The sequence below is a fragment of the Elaeis guineensis genome, chromosome 3 (genome assembly GCF_000442705.2).
Source record: "Elaeis guineensis isolate ETL-2024a chromosome 3, EG11, whole genome shotgun sequence".
Taxonomy (NCBI): Eukaryota; Viridiplantae; Streptophyta; class Magnoliopsida; order Arecales; family Arecaceae; genus Elaeis; species Elaeis guineensis.
In genome coordinates this window covers 15,463,114-15,487,691 of record NC_025995.2, presented here as the reverse complement: position 1 = coordinate 15,487,691, position 24,578 = coordinate 15,463,114, and the positions used below count along the sequence as shown (strand labels likewise).

Genomic DNA, 24,578 nt, shown 5'->3' with positions numbered 1-24,578 from the left:
TTTTTTCTTTTAATCTCTTTGTAATCTCTTTGTTGGTGTTGGTAAAACTGGTTGCAGGTCATTTAAAGGTAGTTTTTAGTTGATCAATCTAATCTGACAAAATGGAATAAGCAGGTCATGTCCGCTATGGTCACAGAAAATAGCGACACTGCTATATGATCTGTTTATGAGGTGAAGGGTTGTTGTGGAATAAACTCAGGACGGCAGAAATCCAAATATATTCTTTTGAGAAACCAGATCAAGTCAGCCTTCTCTCTCTCTCTCTCTCTCTCTCTCTGTTTCTCTCACGCTCTCTCTCTTATTGATTTTTCAAGGTTGCTCAAAGTTTCAAAGTTCAAGAGGTTCCACTGTTACATTTATCATGCTTGGCAAACCCCCGCCCCCCAGCCGCACCACCGCACCCTGCCCCACGACCCAGAGCCAGACACTTACCACCCCCCAACCCCACGCCCGCACCCGCCGCGGAGTGTTGCTCAGATGGGTCAGAGAGCCTCTCTCTCTCTCTCTCTCTCTCTCTCTCTCTCTCTCTCTCTCTCGCTTTCTCTCACACACACGGACAAGACGGGTTTGTCACTGTGTTGCCTCCTAGGACTTGGTTCACTAGAAGTTCTTTCATTGGTTCCTTTTTCTGGGTCTAAAGTTTTCAAGTTCTTTTTCTATAGAAATGATTTTTCAAAGTTTTTTTTTTTTTTTTTTCCGATGAATGATTTTTCAAAGTAACTCAAGTTTTCAAAGTTCAAAGGTTTCATTGTCACATTTATCATGCTTGGAACAAGTCCCCATTCCATTTATCTTACCATGCATGAAAGTTAAAATATATATCTATCATTATATATATTTAATTAAAATACATATCTCTAGGTGGGTGTAGAAATTTGAGTTTTTATTACATATAACTTAAAAAAAAATATGAGCATCATGAGTAGTATCCTCCTATCTAACGTAACAAAAATAAAATATATATCCAAATCACAATAAGCCATCATATTTTGTATAGGAATTTTGTTTTGGCCTATATGGTATTTGTTTGGAGAAATTTTTACTAGTACATGAATATCATCAATTGCTTCAATACAAGTTTTAAAATAAGGCCATCAGCGATTGCCATCACGGATTTACTTGGAACATAGTTGAACTCTTTATCAATGGGGTTAATAATACTCCTGATCATTTTTAAGATAATATTTAAAATATGGATAAAATATTTACTTACTGTTTCTCTTGAATGTTGAAATCTTTTTTGAACTATTATATTCTCAAACCTATATTCTAAAATTATCAAAAATATGGCTACCAACTCTTTAACAGAAATATTTTTAGAAGCTTTCAAACCATTTCTAACTTTCAATTTTTTGCACAGATTAAGAGCACATGTTTTTCTATTCTGAATTATTGTTGATATCTATCAGCATTGCCTTATAGAATCTCTGATATAAATCTATATCCAATTTGATAAGAGGTCCTCCTACAAGGCTTTTTATTAACATACTTTGTGTAATATTCAATTATTGCACCAGTAGTTGTACTTATGAGTCGTGAATGCATAAAATTCAATATTATCAACTATCTCTTCTTCACTAGAATAATTCTCCTCAGAACTGTTGTCAGTGCTATCCATATCTGTACAGAAAATATTATGTAAAAGATAAAACATCCATAACACAAAAACAAATAATATATAACATCTAGATATAAAATATAAATGACATAAATAATATAAAATATCAATACATAGCACCCATAATATCCATAATATCAACATACTATTATTTGTACTTGCAATATTTTTTTTTCACCATGCACCTGATGCATCTATTGTATTTCTAATAAGATCCCATCCAAGCCGCTATCATTCTTATTCCATTGCTCAAGTTTGCTTTTATGTTATCCCATTTATTTTTAAATTATTTATAGTCATATTGATTTTCAGTCTTCTCATTAAATTTTTTAATTGTATTGGCCCATCCTAGCCTATTGAAATATGTTCTTGAGTGATTACTAGCTTCAATTTCACCAACACACACACACACACACACACACACACACACACACATATATATATATATATATATATATCAATGAACTCTTCCATCAATCTATCATTCCAAATAGTCTTCTTCTTCTTCTTATCATTTTGGGTTGATGGACTAGCAGAGCTATGTTAGCACTTCTTAGACATTTCTTTGTTTTCACAATACAACAACAGAGACATAAAATACTTTATCAATCATAAATCAAGATTTCAACCATAATCATAAGATAATTTGTAAACAAATATAAATATATCTAATTTAAATACATGTGCACATATAATGCATATCCATTTCTTCTGCATAAATAAAATTACTTATGCATTCATAAATATATATAAGTGACATACTTATGTTCATACAATATATACAAATATAATTTATATGTCTAATTTATTTGTTCATACAATATATAAACAAAATTGCTGTCCATCAATGTTCCATTCATATATTTTTTTCTATTTTTTTGTGGTGGTTTATTTGGTAGGTTTCTGTGCACATTGGTTCAGCATCACTTCATAGGCTTCTTTCCTCGTAGCAGTTGCTTGTCGTTTGCAAATTTCTCTATTCCCCTTTCTGGGTTTATGGTAATGTATACTATATTTTTTCCACGAGTTGGGTTTGTAATTACCGTACAGGATAAAGGGCTAAGAGGCTATGGTGTTTTGTTCTTTATTCCTTTCTTCTTCCCACTAGCCTATTAAGCCATTTGGTAATATCCACTACTTGTACTACTTTTAGTTTAGTAATATATATTATCCTTTACTAAAAGAAAAAAAGTCAGATTGAAAGGTCCAAAACCCATAATATGCCTTATATATTATAATACGTATCCTATTAACATGATGCATATAAAAAAAAAAATACTATATTATAATATATATCCCATTAACATGATATATATAAAAAGAAAGAAAAATGAATAACATAAATATAAAATGATGTTAGGAGGGGAGGTGGGGGTGGGGATATATGAGATTATGAGAGAGATGGCAGAGAAGAAGAGTTCTCTCCCATAATATCACTTTATTTAGAAAAAAATATAAATGAAATTAGGAAAGGCACTGGATTATGGGAGAAACGATGGAGAGGAGTTCTCTCCCATAATATCTCTTTATTTAGGGAAAGAAATATGAGCAAAATCAGAAAATTTTAAAAGATATCTAGAATCTTAAGTAATTGAAAAAAAAAGAAATAATATCTTGAATGTGTGAAAATTGAAGGGGCCGAGGTCGATTGAGTTCTTTTTGTGCAGAAATAATATCTTGATCGTATGTGAAGGAAAGAGCTGAGGGCGATTGGAGTTTTTTTTATGCATTAAGATTCTCAAGAATTATTTTATGCATTATAATTTATAGGGATATAAATGTAATTATGAGATTGTTCTATATGTATTTTGATTAGAAAATAAAATTTCATAAGGTTAAAATAGCATTCTGACATGAATCAAAAAGTGTTTTTGGGAGGAAACTTCAAAATGGATCTTCTCTCAAGTAGACACTTTTAGTTTTTTAGTAAAACCAAAATAGTTTTTATACTATTTTATCAAACACCATTATAACTATCCAAAATGCTTTTGAAAGGCTAGAAAGTACTTTCTGATCTTCTAAAAGTTGAGCCAAATGGGGCCTAAACGGGCTGGAGGGTTCCATCATTAGTTTTGCATGCTCGACTCTAATAAGGGTTTATTGAAAAATGAGCCATCCACCACAGAGAAAGAGTGGCATGGGTGGCATCCATTAGTACAAATTGGAGAGTATAGATCATGTGGCCTAGCCAAGAGGGATTTCAAGATTGAGATCAAGTCAAATTTGAAATTTGAAATTTGAGGTGACGGATGAAAACCACATGGCTCACTATCCTCAGCATAGGGTTTGATAATGGATAGACAATATTGATGGTTGCCACATCAGCTAAGTTGACTCATGGAAATGTAGGTTCATCAAGTTGACTCACTCCATGGCTGAGTAACTTATAAGGTTATAGAGATGGATGGAGAGGGAGGAGGGAGAGGCATATCTTGGCTGATGATTTTGAGTTTCAAGCCTAAAACATGTGATGCTTCGGACTGATATTAGAAAGTTGCAACTTCACTTTCCTTGTTTATAAGACTAAAAAGGGTGGAGCAAACCGGCTGATTTACAACAACTTTGGCCTCCATAGGATGGTCATCGAGTTATGAAAGGAGAGAATAGAGGGAGGCACAATTGCTGGAGATGACTCAAGTATTTTCACCTTCACTTTATAGGTACAATCATTGCAAACTATATTCATCTGGTGAGAGATGAAGATGACACTCATGCAAGGAATAGAGAGGGCAATAGAGCTCTGGTAGGATCTATAGTCAAGGGACCAAGAAATTTTTTTTAGAATTCCAAAGCTGGCTACAATCCTTTTGGTGGAAGCAGCATTTTGACATACATAGGGAAGATTAGATATGAATAGTTGTACGAAGAGAAATCATAATCTTTGTTCCTTCCAGGCTAAGGGGCAAGGAAGTGATAGAGAAGTGTGTGGATGTAAAGAGTCTTTTTTATTTAGTCTCAACAACTGCCTAATTAGATGGGAAAAAGATCATGAAGTAGTTTGATTCACAATAACTTGGTCGGGAAGAGGAGATTGTTCCGACCTTTCACAAGTTGATCATAGAAAATGAAATGGTTTTAGACAGTAGATACCTATATAAGGGCAAGATAAAGCGCATCAGGAAGATACTCGCAGATGTCAACTTCTTTAGGTAAGAAGATGGTTGAGGAGCCCTCTCACTGTTGGAGATTTTAGGCAGAGGGGCAAGAAGGGTTTGTGTGAGTGGTGTAGACCCTAAAAGAATTTCCAAATTTATCAGAGGAGAAGCATTGCTGAAGATTTCTATAGGAGCTCTTGAAGTGACCCATCTCTCTGTAATGAAAACATGCCTATATTTTAACATGAGGGGATACTTTTTGAAGAGAGGGAGGTCAAGAAGCGATGATTAGATGAGGCAGGAGGGTGTTAAGGTAGCCCGAATGAGAGGACATCTATCACACCTCCGATCTGAGATCATGAGTCTAGGAGTCATGGCAACTGTTGCATACTCATGGAGAACTCTCTCCACAAACATGCATGACATTCCAAACATGATATCAATGCATTATAGTGAAATTTCAAAATTTGACTAAGTAAAATCAACTTTAATCTTTTATAAAATTTCAACAATATTTGGAACTCTTACATCAATTATACCTCAAATAATAATCCTATAAAAATATAATAATAAATTTATGTTGTCGACTCTCACTTTTTACTCACTCCCAAAGTAGTATCCATATTCATAATTAAAAATTTAAGTTTAAAAAGAAAGAAGAAGTAATGAGTTCGATAGCCCAGTAAGTAATGAATACTTCAATTAAATATTTCAGATATATCCATAAAATATAATGTTTAGAAACAAATATCATGAATATCAGAAGAATATATATGTCATGCAAATCAAATCTTTTCAAATACTCCTATACATAAATAATCATAACTCTAATTCGAAACAAAGCATATATAACTTAATAGCCTTAACTATGACCACACTTATCCCTGTGATAGGATCAGAATAGAATCAATGAGCTCAATCAGAGTGCCAATATACAACTCTTATTGATAGGGTCAAAAATCAATACACAACCCCCTTGGCAAGATAAAAAGAAATGCATAATCTCCATTAGCAGGGTTCAGAACATAGTTAGGCTAGGGGCTTAAATTTGATGCATATCGAAGTATTTTTGTAAAATAACATATATATACCATAATTTCGTAAATGTATATTTCAAATAAAGTAATAAATCATAATATTTCAGAAATATCAAATTTATCACTTTTCATTCAAAATATAGTTTCATAAATTGAAGACTAATTATTTACTTTCTATTCATGGATGATCATGATTAATCATTTGATCATGATTAGAATAGAAATCATGGATGATCAAAGCTAATAGTATCCGACAAAAATTAAAGTGAAGGTCGATTCATCGATTGGCAGTAAGGATTACTTTGATCAAGTAGTTTCATCAAATCATGGTCACTTAAAATATAATGATTTGATAGACATTAACAAGGACCAGATCTCATGATGCCCGATAAAAGCTCGGATGGTGTAGATACATTATTCGACTGGCACAGCAGTTCCAAATATTTTACTAGAATCAACTCAGATTCAAAGCAAAAGGTTGGATTCACTGGGTTCATAAATTATATAGAAAGAATATCAGACGAAAGAGAAATTAACAAGATGGAACATGACTAATCAGATATTATCCGACAATCCTATTAGTCTAATTAAGATGATTTAATTAAATCATGGTTGAATTAGTGTATAGATGATTCAATAAAAATCACAAATAATCAAATCTATTGGTATCCAGATCTAGCAAAGATAGGTGCCAGCATGCTATTCGACGGCTGTAGATTAGGATCCTCTTTACTAAGATCAGATCAATAATCATTGAAAAGAAGTCCTTCATTGGACTAATCCTAGAGAGAAAAAATTTCACAGATAGAGAATAATTCTAAAGAGAAAAAATCTGCAGAGATAAAATAGAGAGAGAAATCGAAACTTTTAGAGAGAGAAAGTGGGGATTCAAACTCAAAGAAGGGAAAAGGAAAGAGAGAGAAACTCTCTTTTTTCTTTTCATTTTTCTCTTCATTTTTCTTTTCTTTTTTTTCTTCTTGGTGGAACAGAGGACTTATGTTCCTCCATTTCCTCTCTAGACAGGGGACCTCCCGTCAGCCATGGCTATGGCTAGCAGTAGCTGAGGCTATAGCGACACAACAGATGGCATCCCATCGATGATTTGCTATGAGAATAGCAGAAAATATTAAAGAAAAAAATGGAAAACAGGGCTTGATCTTGAATTAAAAAAAAAAAAATTGGGAGGAAGAAGATCTGAGGCAATGACTATGGCCTAAAGGAGAGATTGGCTAAATGCTTCGGCAATCAAGGCTGATGGTGCCAACTGCTCGAACAAGTGTAGACGGCTGAGTTTCCGATCAAAAAATAGGAGAAATTGGTAATAAGCAATTTCAAAAGATTTTCGACAAAAAAATCGATAAAAATTCAAACTTAGAACCCATAAAAGATTGAGGAGAAGATAATTGAAGAGATTTACTTGATTTTGGATAGAATTTGATCCAATTTTTGGCAGCCAAACCAAAATTAAACTGGTAGTATATCAAGAAGAATTAAAGAAGAGGAGTAGCCAAACGATAATGATTTTGGTGACAAAAATTTAAGGGATTGAGGTCTTTAAATAGACCTCCAAGGTAAAGAATTAGAATTCAATTTTATCTCAAAATTCTAGTGGATTTAGGATTCACGATCGAAAAAGAACTCCTTTAAGGGGCATTTGGTGATCCGACTTGGATCACTATGGTGATTTAAGATCGTTGGTGATCCAAATTTGGAGGTGATTTAATCTTTAGTGAACTAATATCACTATATTTGGTTTGCCAGAGTGCAATGATTAAAGATCTCTGGGTATGTACAAGCTACTTATTTGGTATGCTACGAGAATTCAAGATTACCAACCATATAATATCAAAAATATCCCTGATAACTTGTTTGGGAGTTGGAATTGAGGATTGAAGTAGAGAAAATTTTAGAATAAAATTAAATAGATTTTTTCTCTTTCTAATCAGTACGACAAGAGAAGGATTGATTTTTTTTCTTCCATAGAGATGATGCTCCAAGTACCCACATGCATTTCTTCTCTTCCATATGGAGAAGACGTCTCAACTATCCACTCTATGCGTGCGGAAAAAAATATCGTGGTAAAAAAAATAATTTTCTCTTTCTGGAAGTCTCTCAATCATGAGGATATTTTGGTTAATATATTTTAATATAAGATCACTGTGATAGAATGATATTGGATATCCATCCTCAAAAGCAGCTTTTCTATCACTGCGTTGGACGGTGATCTGAGAAGCTGGGGTGATTTAAAATCACTGCCATATAAAATTATCATGGTGTAACTAAATATGTTGATCTCATCACCTCCACTCATATTTTTTTTGATTCTGAGTGAATCATCTCATATCAAACACCTCCTGAACTCCTTGTGTATTTTTTGTTTCCCACGTTTTTCTGCATGTGCTGGCGTTAAGAACCTTTCTTCTTTTTTTTTTTTTTAGTTTGGAACCTGCTTTAAGATCTGTGCCATGACCCTAGGGTATCCCAACATCTTAAAAAAAGTAGTCAGGGAGCGGGAGGGGTTTTGGAGGGTTGGCGCAATGGGGTATGATAGCGGATGGCGGACTTGGGGAATGCTAGAGAAGTTAATAGATTCGCTAGGGCCAAGAGGGATCGCTAGTCCCGGTGAGAGTAGGAGGGGGAAGGAGGGTTTGGAGGAGGATGGGAGAGAAGGGTTTTGGTGGAAGGAAGAAGAAGAAATTCCAAATGGCAAGGAGAAAGGATGGCCAGAGGGATTTTGGTGAAAAGGAGGTGCTTTCTTCCTGGAGGAGATGGGTGGGCTTTGGCGAAGTAGTGGAATTCTCCCCCAAGCCTTTCTTCTCCAGTCTCTTCTTCTTCATTCTCTTGTTATCTACCTTGGCCTCCCTTCTTACTCTACCATCCCAAATGTAGGTGTCTCTAGAATTCTGAATTTCTTATATTCAAGGGAGCTTACGGGAAATTGATAATATACAGCTACATAGGAGGTTTTTTTTTTTGACTGTCTATAGAAGGTTTTCAGAATCTTGTGGAATAGATTGTGTTATCTCTAGTTTAAAATCTAGAACTATGTTGTCCTGTGCCCGTGAGGTTGTGGAATAGGTAGCGGGGGAGGGATGTGGGATGGGGTGGGGTGGGTGGAGCATTCGTTGTATTCGTTCCATACCATGCTTGTTTTCTTCACAAAATTACTGCAATTAGCTGCCTATTTTTTAACAATAAGTCCCCATTAAGGGGCATGATCGTTGCATCTAATGAGGTGATCTGCCATTCCCATCCCATAATGTCTAAACATACATATTTTAGACAATTTAGGGCCTGTTTATTATTGCTTTTATTTTCTGTTCTATTTTCAAGAATCCAAGAAGAAAACTAAACTAGCTAGAGTAAACAAATTTGAAGAATGAAATCCTTGTATTTTTAGAATTGTTTGCCAACTTTTTTTTTTCATCAAAAAAAAGAAAAAAAAGAAAAAAGAGAATTGTTTGCCGACATTTAAAGCTTTTGGCAGCAAAGATTTATTGCTTCCAAAAAGATGAAAATAAAAGCAAGCAATGGCAGGATTTCTGTGCAAATGAACAACAATCTCCATGTGATATTTCACATATAAGTGATCGATGATTAATTTTTAAGATAAAGGGTCATAACAGCATTGTTTGTAGCGGCAGGATTTTTTATTTTTTATTTTATTTTTTACCCCACAAGAACAGAAGGGAGAACATTCTCCAGCCCCCAAAAAAACCACACCACCAAAAGAAGACCATCAGGACCATGTGTCTAAATTATGTGCGTATGGTTGGAAAATATCAGGCGAAACTTTTCTCATGCTGTTACCTGGAAAATGTTTTGTTACAATAACAATCCTGAATTGCATGCCACTAAACTTTTTGTTACCGGGGAATGGGAATGTTTTATCACATTCATAAGCCTTAGTATGCCACTAAACCTTGTACATTTGCTTAATTGAATCTTCATCAAATTCAACTGCTAACAAGGTCAACTTTCAAGTCCGTATCTGCAAGAGGCATGCCAATATAAAACACAAACTATACAGTCTTAAGCAAACTGAATTTTTGCCATCACAAAAAAGCCTCTTCACTTGCCAACAGAAAATAAATTCATGCCCAATAACCATCACCTGCTTTCTTAAATGGTTTTAAAAATGTGTAGTCATATTTAAAAAGCATAATTCTTATATAGATGTGGATGGTTTCAACACCTAATGGCTAATGACTTCAATGAGGGAAAATTCATATAGATCCTGTGTAGCTTGATTTCAGAAAATCCACCAATCTATAACGATATCATGTCAAGGAATCTAGTTTATAGGGGCACCCTGTACTACACTAAAGCAATAAGCACGTCAATTGAATTCTTTGCTTCAACTTTCATGGAGAACAAAGACTATTTTCTCCCGGAACCATCAGTCAGCACCCAATCATCTCAAGGGTACAATCAGATACAAATCTCAGAAAGTATGAGTTTCAGTTAAACATCAAAAATACAGACACATCTAAACTAGAATCTCAAGCTCACAAGCAGCTGGCCAAGAGTACACTGAAAAGAAATGAAAAGCAATACAGCATGCTATGCTATCGGTGTCCATGACAGAAGCACTGACCGGAAAGAACCCTGCTCTATCTGATGCGGACTCTGCACACAGAAGAATGAATGAATGGACAAAGGCTGAGATGCGGCTTGCCGATCATACCTGGGTTTCTTCCTTTGTTTCTTCCTCAGATTCCTTCTTAGTTTCTTCCTCGGATTCCTTCTTAGTTTCTTCCTCACTTTCTTCCTTGGTATCTTTATTGTCAGCCTTGTTGTCATCAACTTTGGCAGCAGCCACAGCATCATTGGAGTTCTCTGTCTTCCCCAGCAGTATCTCAATCTACATTCGAAAGCAAAATGGTGAGTTGCAACTCATAGCGCACTTACTTTGATATTTCGAGCAAATTGGAATACGAATCAAGAAAGGGCACACCTTGGCTTTCCGAACAAGGCGGCCCCGGGTCTCATCTTTGGTACCAACAGTTGACGTCAGAATCTCTGCTTCCATTAAAAAAAACCATATGAGAAAATACTATTTGATTTCAGGGTTTACCAGGAGAAGAAGCAGATGCTGTGCTTACTTTTCTCAGTAGCCAGGCCATTGTTCTTCAGTATCTCAGCAACAGTAACAACAGTGCCAATAGCTGAGGACCAAGAAGAAATGATTAAAAAGATCATCAGTGATCATGCCAAGTAGCATTTCTTTCTACATTCAATTAAGTGTAAATCAAGAACATATGACACAGGCTTCAATATTATTTCTATCACAAGAAGATAATCTAGGAAACTATACTGAAGATTCAAAAGGTTCAAGAATGAATGGCAACTAAGAACATAGAATTCGTATAATTAGAAATGTCCAACCAAACCAATCGTTGATATAGCAACTGGATCATGTAAGCCAAGAAGATACAATATTAGTTCAATTATATTTATATCACAAGAGGATAATCTAGAAAGTTATACACAAGAAGATTATTTCTATGTTGAAAGAAATCACAACTAGAAACACAATTTTCATGCATCTAGAACAACACAACAAGGTACTTATAAAAACCTATTATCTCATCAGAGACCACCAATATAACCAACCAGATCACCATTTCATAGAACACAGTGAAAGCACACATCAATTCAAGGAGCCTTGAAAACAATTATTTCAAGAGATTATTTACAGAGATCGGTTCAAGAATGAAAGGAAAGAAGAAAAAGAACCAAATGTATGCATTCTTTAATATTCTATTGTTGTCTTTTGTTCTATTCATGGAATATATGAAGAGAAAATGGAAATGAAATTTATTGAAAAATCAAAGGGCTTCAGGAGGGATCGGATCAAGGAAAAGCCAATACCCATTCCTAGCGCAGAGAGCTCGATCTCATTGTGCTGCTGCATGTACCTCTGCAAATTAATTCCATAAAAATGAAATCAGTGAAAAAAGAATTCTCCACAGAATCAGAATAACGTAAATGAAAATTTTAAAAAAATCCAGATTCCTTAACAGGAAAACAACAGACATCTGAACCCTTCCGTCACAAAAGTTCCAGAGCAAAAAAAATAAAAAGAGAAAAAGATCTAATCACCACGAAAACACCATCCAGGAAAAGAAAGGAAATTCCAACCTAATCGAGCCCCCAAAGAAAGACATTTTCTTGAAACAAATTCATCACAAGAATCTATACATACAGAGCGTTCTTGATGTAATTTGCCAAATCAAGAAATCAAATTAGATCAGGAAACTTAAAAAACTATGTAGAAATCAAATCATATAGATATCTGAACCGTTTCATCTCATCGAAAGAAAAAAGAAAAGCAGAGCAACAAGAAATCAGTAGCAGAATAGGAATCAAACAAAATGAAAGAAAAAACCGAATTCTAGCATTGCCTCCAGAGAGCATTACTTCGGAAAACGATCGTATCTAAAAAATCAACACATAGCTCGAGAAGAAAGAAAGATTACATCAGGGAACTATCAAGAACTCATATCACATCAGAGATTCTTGCTTCAATCCTATAAATCCAAGAAATGACGGACGGGAAAGAGAAAGAAACCCTGATTTCGACAGGGAGAGATACCTTAGCGAGATTGACGTAGAAGTAGAGCGGCTTCTTGTTGGTGGAGACCTGGATTCGGTTCTTCTTCCCCGGCGCCGCCGCCACCGCCGCCGTCGGGTCCTTCAACGCCTCCGCGACCATCACCGCATCCATCTTTCTCCGTCTCTCTCTGTCTGTCTCTCTCCTCTCTGGCGAAGGGGCGCGAAAGAAGAAAGCTCGGGTCTCGCTCTCTCGAAGGGTCAGTGCCGAGAAGCAATCCCAGGGGCAAGGCACGCTTAAATAGGCGCCGTTTCCGGGAGAGAACCCAATGAGAGAGAGCCACGTGTCTTAATACCGTTTGGGGGTTGGTTTTCTTTCTTGGAAGTTACTTGGTGGGCCACACGAGGCGGTTATGTCCGTTATGATTCCGATTGGACGACTTCATTCCCATCTCTCCGCCTTATTTACCGTTCTGCCAAAAAAAAAAAAAGGGTAACCATTTGAGGGGAACTTGGGTTTTATGTAGTCCCAAGTCTCAATTGTGGTTTAGGATTAAGGTGACTTTTATTTTATGTCACAAAGTTTAGTTGCTAGTTCTTTTCAAGGAGGTTAGAGATTGATGTTTTGGGCTTAGAGTAGAGATTGCATTGATTTGTATTTTTTTGGTAAAACATCAACTTGTTTTTTTGGGTAAAACATCAATATGTTTTATTGATCCAAGCTAAATATTGTTTAGAATAAAATGCTCATTGGTGGATAAGTATTAAAAATCCCAAAATTATAAGTTCTCAAACTGGTTGAACCTATGCATCATCACTTTTTGTTTATATCTAAATACCAAGTCTTCTGTGAAAATAGTTGGCTTGGAGGAGCAGATTTTTTTTCTTTCTTTCGTTTATTGAAATGGAGGACATTGCATTACCGTAAAACAGTTATAAAACTAATGACTAAATAAGTAAACATATATAGAAAACAGCAAAATATATAGCATACTAATTTAATAATAGTAGTCCGGGTGATTGGTTTTGGCTTCCTTGTGCTCCCTACTTTGGTGCCTTCCAATCCCTTCTCATTTCCTTAAAGCTCAGATTAAGGATGGACAAGCATAGCTCTCCGAAAGTCTTCACCAGCCTTCCTTCTCATCTGACAACTTTTCCTCCTCGAACTCCATGCTGCTAGCTGGTAATAAGCCATCCCATTCTGGTTTTCCTACTGTCATCAACATCTCCCACTCGTAGTAAATTACAGCGACTTCAAGTAACCAACCATCAAGACCGCAGCAAGTACGGCAAAACTATAGAATTCTCATTAGGGCAAATGTGACTCCCTCGGGTGTTAGAGGACATTTCCCAAGGGCAAGCGATCGAGTTGCAATGTAAGACATTGTAAGAACTTTAATCTAAGATGCAGAAATTAACATACCTCCAACTATTTGTTATTCAAGCCCAATCAAAAAAAAAAAAGGATAAAAAGATTTGTGAAATACCATAAGACGAATCTTATATTATCTACCTTGCTTTTATCTTTCAAAAGAGCGATTTTAGTCTATGCCAGAGGATCTCAAAAATCTATTCTTGATAAAGAGTCATAGGCTATTTATAGGCTAGACTAGGGACTCTTTTAGATTCTTAATGTAACCTCTTCCTTCTATCAAGAAAACACAACCGAAGTAGAGTCTTTATTTTAACTTGAGTTTATCCTTATCTTAAAAGAATTTTAATTATTCACAAATATTATCTTAATTATCTTAAAATATCCTTAACAGTAACGTTGTAAGTGGGCCATATTATACAACATTCTTCCACTTGGCCCACGTGTTACAATCAAGATACCCATTAGATGATAATTAAAACTACAATATGGCCAAAAACCAATTCTAATTAAAAATTTTACTTAAATAAAAAATTTCAATACATGAATCATGGCAGTCATATCCTATAAATTGAATACTTCGTTCTATGTATTACAATACATGATACTTTTATTTAAGCACGTTATACTTTTTTATGAATAAATTCTTATAAGCTATTTAGAGTTCAACTTTATTTATGACATAAACTTCATATGCATAGAATAAAATATATTCTTTATTTCTATGAATAGCATAAATGCTATGCAAGAAATAAATTCAATAAGAATTGAACTAATGATTCCTATATGATCTTTAAACTGTTTGATTGATAATATTTTAGTCATGGGATTTGCAACCATTAATTTGGTACTAATATATTGGATCTCCACTTCTAGCTTCTTGATATGATTTCTAATAACAAGATACTTTATATCGATATGTTTGCTATGACTTCCACATTTATCATTAAAAAAAAAATAGTAGTAGAGTTGTCACAATAAATTCTTAATAACCTTGCAATAGAATTGACATCTTTCAAAATAGATATAAGATTCCTTAACCATATTGCTCGTAATGTAGCCTCATAGCATGCAATGAACTTTACCTTTATTGTAGATGAAGCAACTATGGTTTGCTTATTATTTCTCCAAGATACAATATCTTTAGCCAGAAGAAAAATATATCCTGAAGTAGATTTTTTTGTATCTAGTCATCCATCAAAATCTGAATCCAAATAACCAACTACTTCTAAGTGATCAGTATGTCTATAAATAAGCATATAATGCTTTGTTCCTTATAAATAATGCAAAGCCTTCTTTGCAGCTTTCCAATGATCAAGGTCAGGATTGTTTTGGTATCTATCCAACATTTTTACTATATATGTAATATCAAGTCATATACAGATCTAAGCATATATCAAGCTTTTCACTGTCAATGCATCGGGATATTCTTTATTTGCTTATTTTGTAATTTATTTTGTGAGTACTTATTCTTACTAAATTTATCACCTTTCATAATGGATGCAACTGTAAGAGCACAATCTATCATTTTAAATAATTTTTGAAATCTTTTTGATGTAGGCTCTTTGAGACAAACCTAAAATTCTTTATATTTTATCTTGGTAAATTTCTATGCCGACGACATAAGAAGCTTCACCAATATCCTTCATCTCAAAGCTTTAAAAAAGGAATAGTTTTGTCTCCTTTAGCAAATCTAAATCACTGCTTGCAAATAATATATCATATATATATAAGACCAAAAATATGTACTTAATTTCATAAATCTTAAGATATATATATAAATCCATAATATTTTTTGTAAAATCAAAAGAGCTAATGATATCATGAAATTTTATATACCATTGGCGGAAGGCCTGCTTAAGCTTATATAGTATAGAAACCTTCAGGTTGAGTCATATATATTGTCTTTTCAAGATTGTTATTCAGAAATATTATTTTTACATTCATTTGATGTAACTCTAAAACAAAATGAGCTACTAAAGCTATAATTATTCTTAATGAATTCTTCTTTGAAACTAGAGAGAATGTTTTATAATAATCAATGCTTTTTTTTAGTAAAATCCTTAACTATAAATCTGGCCTTATATCATTTAAATTTACCTAAAGAGTCTCTTTTGGTCTCATAGACTTATTTACAGCTAATGGCTGAAGCACCTTATAGTAATTCAATGAGATTCCATACTTAATTTTTAGTCATATATTCTATCTCATCTTTAATGGTATTATACTAGAGTATAGATTTATTTTCACTCATGGCTCATAAAAATGACTTAAAATCATTATCAAGCCCAACATCAAAGTCAGAATCTTGTAGGTACACAATATAATCTCTAGGAATTATAGATTTTTTTTTCTCTTAAGGATCTTCTTAATCCCACTACTTCATCTATATTTGGAGTATTTCTAGTAGTAGGCTCAATATGAATATTGAGCTTGCTCTCCATGAGGTATAATTGTTCTTCAAATCATTCTTATGGATCTTCTTGAATAACAATAAATTTCATATCTTTCGTGGTTTGATCAATTTGATCCCTTATTTTTTAAATACTTTTTTATGAAGAAAACCACTCCCACTATATTGATAATTCTCAAAAAAATTAGCATTCCTAGTTTCAACTATTTTAAATATGTGGTAAGAATAATAAAATCTATATCCTTTAAAGTTTACTGTATAGCTGATAAAATAGCCACTAACTATTTTAGAGTTCAATTTTTTTTAAGTATGGATTATAAATCTACATCTCTATTAGATATCCCCATATATGTAAGTGATTTAAACTTAGTTTTTATCTTTTCTATGACTCAAAAGGAGTTTTAGATACAGCCTTCAATGGAATCTTATTTAAGACATACATTGCAGTCTTTAATGCTTTACTCCAAAAGAATAAAGGATGATTATAATTATTAATTATGCTCCTTACCATATCCATTAGTGTACAGTTCCTTCTTTCTGCCATACCATTTTATTGTGGTGTTTCTGATATTGTGTATTAGATAATAATATCATCTTCTTCAAGAAACTTAAAAATGGGCCTGCCAACTATCTCCTTTAGTATACCTTCCATAATACTTTCCACCTCTATCAAATCTCACGATCTTTATTTTTTTATCCATTTGTTTCTCAACTTTTGCTGTATAAATTTTAAAGGCATCTAGTGTCCTTCTTTTCAAACAAAAGATAGAGATATATTTATCTAGTATAGTTATCAATAAATGAAATAAAATATCTCTAATCATTATAATAAGAAATAGTAAACGATCTACAGATATCAGTGTGCATAATTTTCAAAATGTTAGAAGTCTTTTTGATGTCTTTAGAGGATTTGCTAATTTGTTTTTTTTTTATGCAATCCAAATAAGTTCTAAAGTCCGTACAACTATCTTTTGAAATACTATCATTTACCAACATCTTTTTTTCTCTTTAAAGAGATATGTGTCAATCTTTTATACCACAAACTTGAAGAGTTCTATTTAATAATATTTCTATTTATGCCAATATTATTACAATGCATAGAAGAATGATTACATTCATAAGTCATATTCAAATCTAATTTATATAAACTATTCATCAAAAAATTAATGCCAACAACACTTTTATTTCTAAAAATGTTAACTACAGAATTCTCAAAATGAAATCTAAAATCAACATTTGTTAACTTTGAAATAGAAACTAAATTATTAAAAAAACTTGAAACATAAAAGGTATTTTAAAGATCCAAAATAAATTTAGAATTTAAAACTAATTTAAAAGTTTCTATAGCATCTACATATGAATAGATCCGATTGTCTGAATAGATATCTTGTTCACTTCCTTTTGAATTTCTTAGATTGAGAAAGTCCTACATGATATCGACAATATGAATTATAATACCAGAATCAATCCACCAAGTATTATTAAGAACATCAAAAAAAAAAAAAAATTCATGACGCACTAGAGATATAACAGTATCTTTCTTTTCAAGCCATTTCTTATACTTTACGTAGTCATTCTTCATGTATCTCTTTTTCTTACAAAGAAGTATGTATTTTTATTGTCATGATGCTTCATTGGCACTATAGCATCCTTTTTTCTCTTAAAAATATCTTTTTTATTTCTTTCCTTATCATGAGTAGTAAGGTTAGCACTTTCATGCTTTATATCTTGCTTCTCTTGTTTCAAATTTTCTTTCTCTTGAACACACATGGTCAAAAGTTTGTTAATGGACTATTTTTTCTTATCTGTATTATAGAAAATCTTGAAAGGGTCATATTTTGCATGTAAAGAATTTAAAATAAAATGAACTAGAAAAGTATTAGAAATCTCAACTTTCAAGGACTTGAGTTGGATAATAATAACTCTTATTTCCATAATATGGACATGCACATTTTTAGAACTGTTAAATCTTATACATGAAAGCCTCTTCATTAGGATACTGACTAATGCCTTATCAGAATTTGCAAACTATTCTTCAATGGCTTTCTTAAAATCTTTGACCTAATTATATTAAGGGATTGAACCTTTGATACTTTTAGGCACTTGAGACTTGATGAGCATCAAACTCAAGTGATTGGATTGCTCCTATTTCTCATTTACTGATATTTATTATGGCGTACTTGAATCTATGGGAATTGATGATTCATCCACACGAAGTGCTAGGTTAAGATTCTTATATCTAAGAGTGAAAGAAACACTATCTTTTCTATCAAAAAATTTATCACCACTTAGCATTGGAATAAGAACAGAAATACTAATATAAGTAGCAGGATTAGCTGAATAATTAATAAATCTAGAAAATTTTAGTGCTATGAAGCATAAATTCTAATCTAAAATAATCAATATTAATTTTGATAGCTTCTAACCTTCCTATGGGCAGAAGTGCATCATACATAAAATTTATTAAAATTTTATTTATAAGACTAGCAACATAGATATAAAAAAAAATAGCAAATTTTCATACCTGTGGGTCTAAAAAAATTTTTATCCTTAATACCTAAATTATCATCTTATTCTAATTAAAACATAAAATAACTACTCATTATGGATCAAGTTAATTATTTCTATGACTTAATTATATTTTCTTATATGCCATTACACTTTATTTTATAGTTTTTATGTGATCTTTACTATATCCAAGATGCTATGGCTACTCCTAAACATAATAAATCTACTAACTTTAATATAGTATTTGAAAATCTCAAATAACTATGTGAAACTTTATTATGATTTTCATTTTGATCATGATCACAAATTTTTAGCAAGTAAATAATAAAGTTAGATTAAGGAACAAAATTCAATTTAGAAGGACCTTTATAGAATAATGAACATTATCAGGGGTTAAATTAAAAAATATCTTATTTAAGAAAATAGATAATCGGATTTCAGATTTTGGATCAAAACCCAAAATCCAAACCTATTTCCCTTATCTTCTTCCTCCTCTTTTCCCGATCACAAGCCAAAGCCTTCATTGTTGGCGATTAATCATCCGTAAATGCCGTCGGTGAGATACAAGCCCTCCCTAGCCATCCATGGCCTACATGAGACCACCATACCGACCATCGGTGAGCCAGTAATGGACAGATCTTTATGGAAGATTGGTGGGGAGAAAGAGAGATGAGCCGGCACTTGTCCTTTCCTAGTCTTGGCTTGCAGCCATTGGAAAACAAAATCAAATGACCATTGTCATTCCCCAAAACCATCAGCTAGTTTCTCGACAAATATATCAATGATAGGTTGGTCTTTTTCCATGGTGAAGAGGGTTTTTGAAAAATATAGCTTCAACCAAAAAATCAATCAATGGCCACCAAAAAAGATCAGATCAGTGGATGCCACCATCTCCATAAGAGTCCGACTAGTTTTCCTACATTATCAAGAGGGAGAACCATCAACAAACTGAGATCCGATGAGTCTTTTCTCTCTTCTCACCAATAATAATTAAACAATCTTTAATATGATATGGCATATACAAAATTTTCATATAATATCACGATCATAAATCCATATGGACTGAACAAAATAGTATAGAGTGTGATCTAAGACCCCTAAATGTATGAAATTTAGTCAAGATGCAGAAATTGACATACATTCAATCATTTGTTGTTCAAGCCCAACAAAGAAATGATCAAAAGATTTGTGAAATACCGGACAATGAATCTTGTGTTCTCTGCCTTGCTTCTTTTCTTCAAAAGAGTGCTTCTAGTCTATGCCAAAAGATCCTAAAAATCTATTCTTGATGGAGAGTCATAGGCTATTTATAGTCTAGACTAGGAACTCTTTTAGATTCTTAACGTAACTTCTTGCTTCCATCAAGGAAGCACAACTGAAATGGAGTCTTTATGTTAACTTGAGTCTATCCTTATCTCAAAAAAAATTAATTATTTATAATTATTATCTTAATTATCTAAAATTATCCTTAACAATAATGTTTTAAGTAGACCATATTAAGTCCCTAATATTTAGGGATGGGTGCAACAGACATCACTATTAACATCAAGTGGAGAAGGAAAGGCCAGCCACTATCTCTCAGTATGGGTTTTCTCAAAAATCAGAGTGATCCGAAGAATCCAAGGAGTGGAACATCAAATCTTCCCAATCATTTTGTTAAACCACATCCAACAAAAGTGAGAATGTGGACCATAGTGATTCCAAGGAAATCACGAGTATGTCCTCAACTCCCATGCCGATATGACCAAATTAACTCAAGCATATCCCCTCTCTAAATGGAAAAAGATCTTATGCATCATAAAAATGGGAGGCACGGCCCACTCTTCAAGGACAATACCATCAGAGGTGAGGGAAATGATCTCTACATCTTACTGATATAACCACTTAAAATGAATGTCCCCTACTAGATCATTCAAACCTACCAAGACCGGCCTTTTAAAATAGGAGCATGCTTCCATTGTGGATCTCTAGGTCATTGAAAAGTTTTCTATAGAGAACCCATCCACTATTTCAAATGCTTTCAGCTAGGTCATTCATCCAAAACCTATGGAGGTGGTAGGGTCCCAACAACATCTAGAACTACATCTCTTAAACCTAGAAAATAGCTCTTACTACACCACTTAATAGCTAACAAAGCCATAAGTCTGCCAGATCCTACACCACAGACCCCCTCCCAAAATCGTCCACTCCTAATGAGGGTCTTCATCCTATACTCAACAGAGATGACATGTATCTTGGAATACTTGGACTATGCAGCATTTGTGCAGAGTTTTGGTAGACGGATTAGGGTCAATGATGTCTCGACGGCACTCACTCACAAAGCAAGAAGGGTGGGATCTTGGACAACAAAAAAGATAGGAGATAAAGAGTTTTTTGTGGCTTGCCTAGATTGGGAGACAGTTCAAAGTCTGATGGTAGAAGGACACATTCAACAGGATGGGTTCACGTAGTTAGTTAACCACCAGAACCCAACTAGAAGAGGGATAAAAAATAAGCTGAAACCCAAGATATAAGCAACCTTGCTGAATCTAACCCTCTTTTGCTAGATAGTAGAGGTGGTAGCCACAATAATCTCAAGCTTTGGTGTACCAAATAGGGTGGGTAGATCGAGTCTTCTATGGGAAGACCTTAATGGGCTTGATATCATCTTCTACTATGAGGAGTTTGATGACATCCGAATACAATCAAGGTAATTGTCGGTCCTTTGACTTATACCGTTTCACTAACAATCAACTATGTGTAAGCTCCTCACTATGAAGAGTCCCCCTCTACATCCAATCAAGGCCAAAACAAAGGCAATAATAATTGGGAGTTCTCGAACAGACCAGCAGAAAGGTCTCCAAACAATGATGCTTGGAGATGCCACTTGTTATGCTTAAAAAGAAGCCGACTAATAGATCATCGAAACCCGATTGGAGGAGGCTGGAGAAACCACAACAAGTAGTTTGAATCAATGTTGGGCAATCCTGATGAGGAAGATTTGCACTCAAGGAAGCTTTTGTGTACTCACCAAAAAAGCGGTAATTAATCGAGAATTAGATTTAATCCTTTGTCCTCCTTTTCCCTAATGTCTGTTCCTCAAGACACTTTAAAATCTGGGTACAAATTCAAAATATGGCTCTGGGATGACCATTGTGACCCCTCATAGGAGGAAATTGAGGAACAAATCATTGCTCCTTGAATCAAGGGGGGAGGTGACTCCAGAATGAGCTATCATTCCTATCAGCCAGGCCTATTTTAGCATCCTCAAGTGTCTCATGGAGACATTGACATCAACCTTTTTCAAGCATGACTGTATCGAAGATAGGTCGTCATCCAGATCTCCCCCCAATTTGGATGCCCATTATAGTCTTAACAAGCTATCGTCAATCCAATCAATAGCTGAACTCCTACCTGACAAAACTCCAACGGTGGGCCACCTTAGCTCTTCAAATAGACCAGCTGAAAAGAAGAGAAGTGCTAGACTTTGAGCCAAAAAGATGGGGGCTTTGGGAATGATTGAGACTGATCTATGCCCTGAAGATATCCTATTCATAAACTCTCTTATAGGTAATGAAGTTTGCGAAATATGCAGGGTGCTCTATCCAAGCATTGAAGACTCGAATGTGGTTGAGCTGAAGGAATTGGAGATTCAAAGAAGAGCCAAATTTCTAGAGAAAATATACTTCACTAATTTTCAGACTGAATATCATTTATCTTTAAAATTGTCAGACAGAGAACTCATCTCTAAGCAAAAAAGGTACATGACACTGACTTTTCTCTCATTCGAGGATGAGTAAAGTTCAAGTTGGTAGGTATGATCAATGCATTAATATGACATAAAAAATATTATAACTTATGTTATTTAATCTTTATGATTTAGTATTTGATACTTCTTATACTCATTTTTAAAAATTATTAATCATTGAAAATTATTTACAAACCAATCAGTAAGGTTCCTAACGAATACATACTATCGGTCCATCACCCACATTTTCATGATCCCCAAGCCCAAGACAAAGTCCAAGTTAGTCTGTCACTATCAATAAGTTTTTAGCCGACGTAAATGCATGATCTAGGCTAGAAGACAGCAACCGCACGGGCCATAGGGATGCATGGCCCAGAGAAAACAAGCACAAAGATGCACGCAGCAAACCCAAAAGAAGCCCATGTGGCGCACAGAGAGCAACCGCACGATCCATGTGCGGCTCATCAGAACAGTGCCGCATGGTGTACAAAATCAGATTAAACTTTCATCTTTGGTGCTTGCGATAGCAACAAAATTTTGGCACCATTGTCGGAGATCATTGGCACGGTTGATTCAACAAAAATAAAATTTAATTTCTAATAATACACCTAGAGACTAATCAAAAGACTTGTGTGGATATCTTGTTTCTTTACATAGCATCTTCATAATTCATCTTAAAGGGCAAAATCCTAAACAAGATAAGGTAGAGATTTCATCATCCTCCTTTGACCCATAAACAAACTCCTTGTATCTTGCATAAACCCTAACCCTAACTAAAATTAACTAAACATTGGTCCTAGGGACATTCGAGTTCAATAGGGCAAGGGAGCCCAAGGGTTGGACCAAGTTCTAACTAATTGATCAATCGGTGTCTAGGCAAGTGGTTTAGAGATCTCAAATCTCGAAGAAAGATGGTTATCTAATTAGGTCTGTTGCAAAAGTATGGAGAATCTTCCATCGATTTTACACTTATCTGGCTGACTTGGTTAGTCAGTTCTAAACTTGGAGTACTCAAAGACTAACTTGAAAGTTAGGAGTTATCTAGATATAGGATAAAACTTAAGAGTTTTTTTTTTGTGCAACCTGTTTGCTAATACATTTATACAAAAATTTAAAAAAAAATCTTCTCATCTATCTCCTAAATCTAGGATCCTCTAGGTTTCTCATCTTTAGAATTCTTCTTTTCTTTTTCATATATATTCCCTAAAATAAAAGAGTGAAATATTCATAGAATAGGGTTATCTTTGAATTGAAATTTTTGGTTGTATGCTGGGTCATAGATCACTACGACCAGAACTACAACCCTTAGATCCTGAAATTGAGAGAACCATAAGAGCAATCCATGCTAAGATCATAGCTACACACAATGAAGCTAACCCACCACGTTAATTGAAGGAGTACTTCACTCTTTCATCATATACCTATTCCCCATGTATCCAAGTGCCTCTTATGGTGGCTACTCAGTATGAAATCAAGTCCAGCATCATCCAAATGCTACCATCTTTTTGTGGACTTAGCAGTGAGGACTCTTACAAATATCTTGATGAATTTTTTGAGACCTGCTCTATGGTCAAGATTCAAAACTTCTTTGATGATGCACTTAGGTTAAAATTGATCCTGTTCTCTCTTAAGGATAAAGTCAAATATTGGCTAAACTCTTTAGACTCGGTAACCATTTCAATCTGGGATCAACCTCAGAGAAAATTTCTTAAGAAGTGCTTCTCCATTGGAAAAATGAATCAAATCAGAAAAGTCATTATCCATTTTTTTCAGATGGATGGAAAAATGTTTCATGAAACTTGAGAGAGGCTCAAAGACCTCATCCGCAAGTGCCCCCACCATATGATACCCAAATGGCAACTAGTCCTATGCTTCTATGATGGACTATCAGAGAAGCACAGGCATATAGTTGATTCCTCCTATGGTGGGACGTTCATGCTCAAAAGCGAACATGAGGCCTGACAGTTGTTCGAGCCCCTTAGCAAAAACTCCTTACACCATATGTTTGCCACCTATAGAGATATTCCTACATTCGAACTAAAAAGAGGTGAAATTTATAAGGTAGGCCATTCAATAGACATCCACAGCAAGATGGATGAACTGCTACAAAAACTCGACCAACTACTACAAGTCGGGCACACCTCCATCCCAGCCACACATGTGTAAGATGTTTGTGCTATTTGTTTGAGTCCAATCTATTCTATGGGTGATTGCCCAGCCACATCAATTTTTTAAGTTTGTGCAGGAGTATAT

The 24,578-nt window shown here is 34.2% G+C and overlaps 1 protein-coding gene, 1 non-coding gene and 1 pseudogene across 2 annotated transcripts; all 3 read right to left on the bottom strand.

Moving 5' to 3' along the window:
* Window positions 1-83: 83 nt before the first annotated feature.
* On the bottom strand, window positions 84-1,618 carry LOC140856188 (uncharacterized; annotated as a pseudogene).
* An 8,474-nt stretch (window positions 1,619-10,092) lies between these two features.
* LOC105032646 (uncharacterized protein At2g34160) lies at window positions 10,093-12,570 on the bottom strand. Its single transcript, XM_010907145.3, has 5 exons — window positions 12,349-12,570; window positions 11,625-11,673; window positions 10,856-10,918; window positions 10,708-10,772; window positions 10,093-10,614 (listed from the first exon to the last, which is right to left on the bottom strand). The coding sequence occupies exons 1-5, from the start codon at window positions 12,478-12,480 to the stop codon at window positions 10,432-10,434; spliced, it is 492 nt and encodes a 163-aa protein (XP_010905447.1). The 5' UTR covers window positions 12,481-12,570; the 3' UTR covers window positions 10,093-10,431.
* Window positions 12,571-24,066: 11,496 nt separating this feature from the next.
* Window positions 24,067-24,172, bottom strand: LOC114912842 (small nucleolar RNA R71). The gene has a single exon (XR_003798764.1). It is a non-coding gene; the product is annotated as a small nucleolar RNA R71 (small nucleolar RNA).
* Between the last annotated feature and the right edge of the window lie 406 nt (window positions 24,173-24,578).

Bases quoted from the DNA above. Each gene is read 5' to 3' on its own strand.
- LOC105032646 (XM_010907145.3), bottom strand. From the start codon at position 12,480: ATGGATGCGGTGATGGTCGCGGAGGCGTTGAAGGACCCGACGGCGGCG. The intron at 11,674-12,348 runs GTATCTCTCCCT...ATTAATTTGCAG, and splicing joins TCTACGTCAATCTCGCTAAG to AGGTACATGCAGCAGCACAA. The intron at 10,615-10,707 runs GTGTGCCCTTTC...TTTCGAATGTAG, and splicing joins GCCTTGTTCGGAAAGCCAAG to ATTGAGATACTGCTGGGGAA.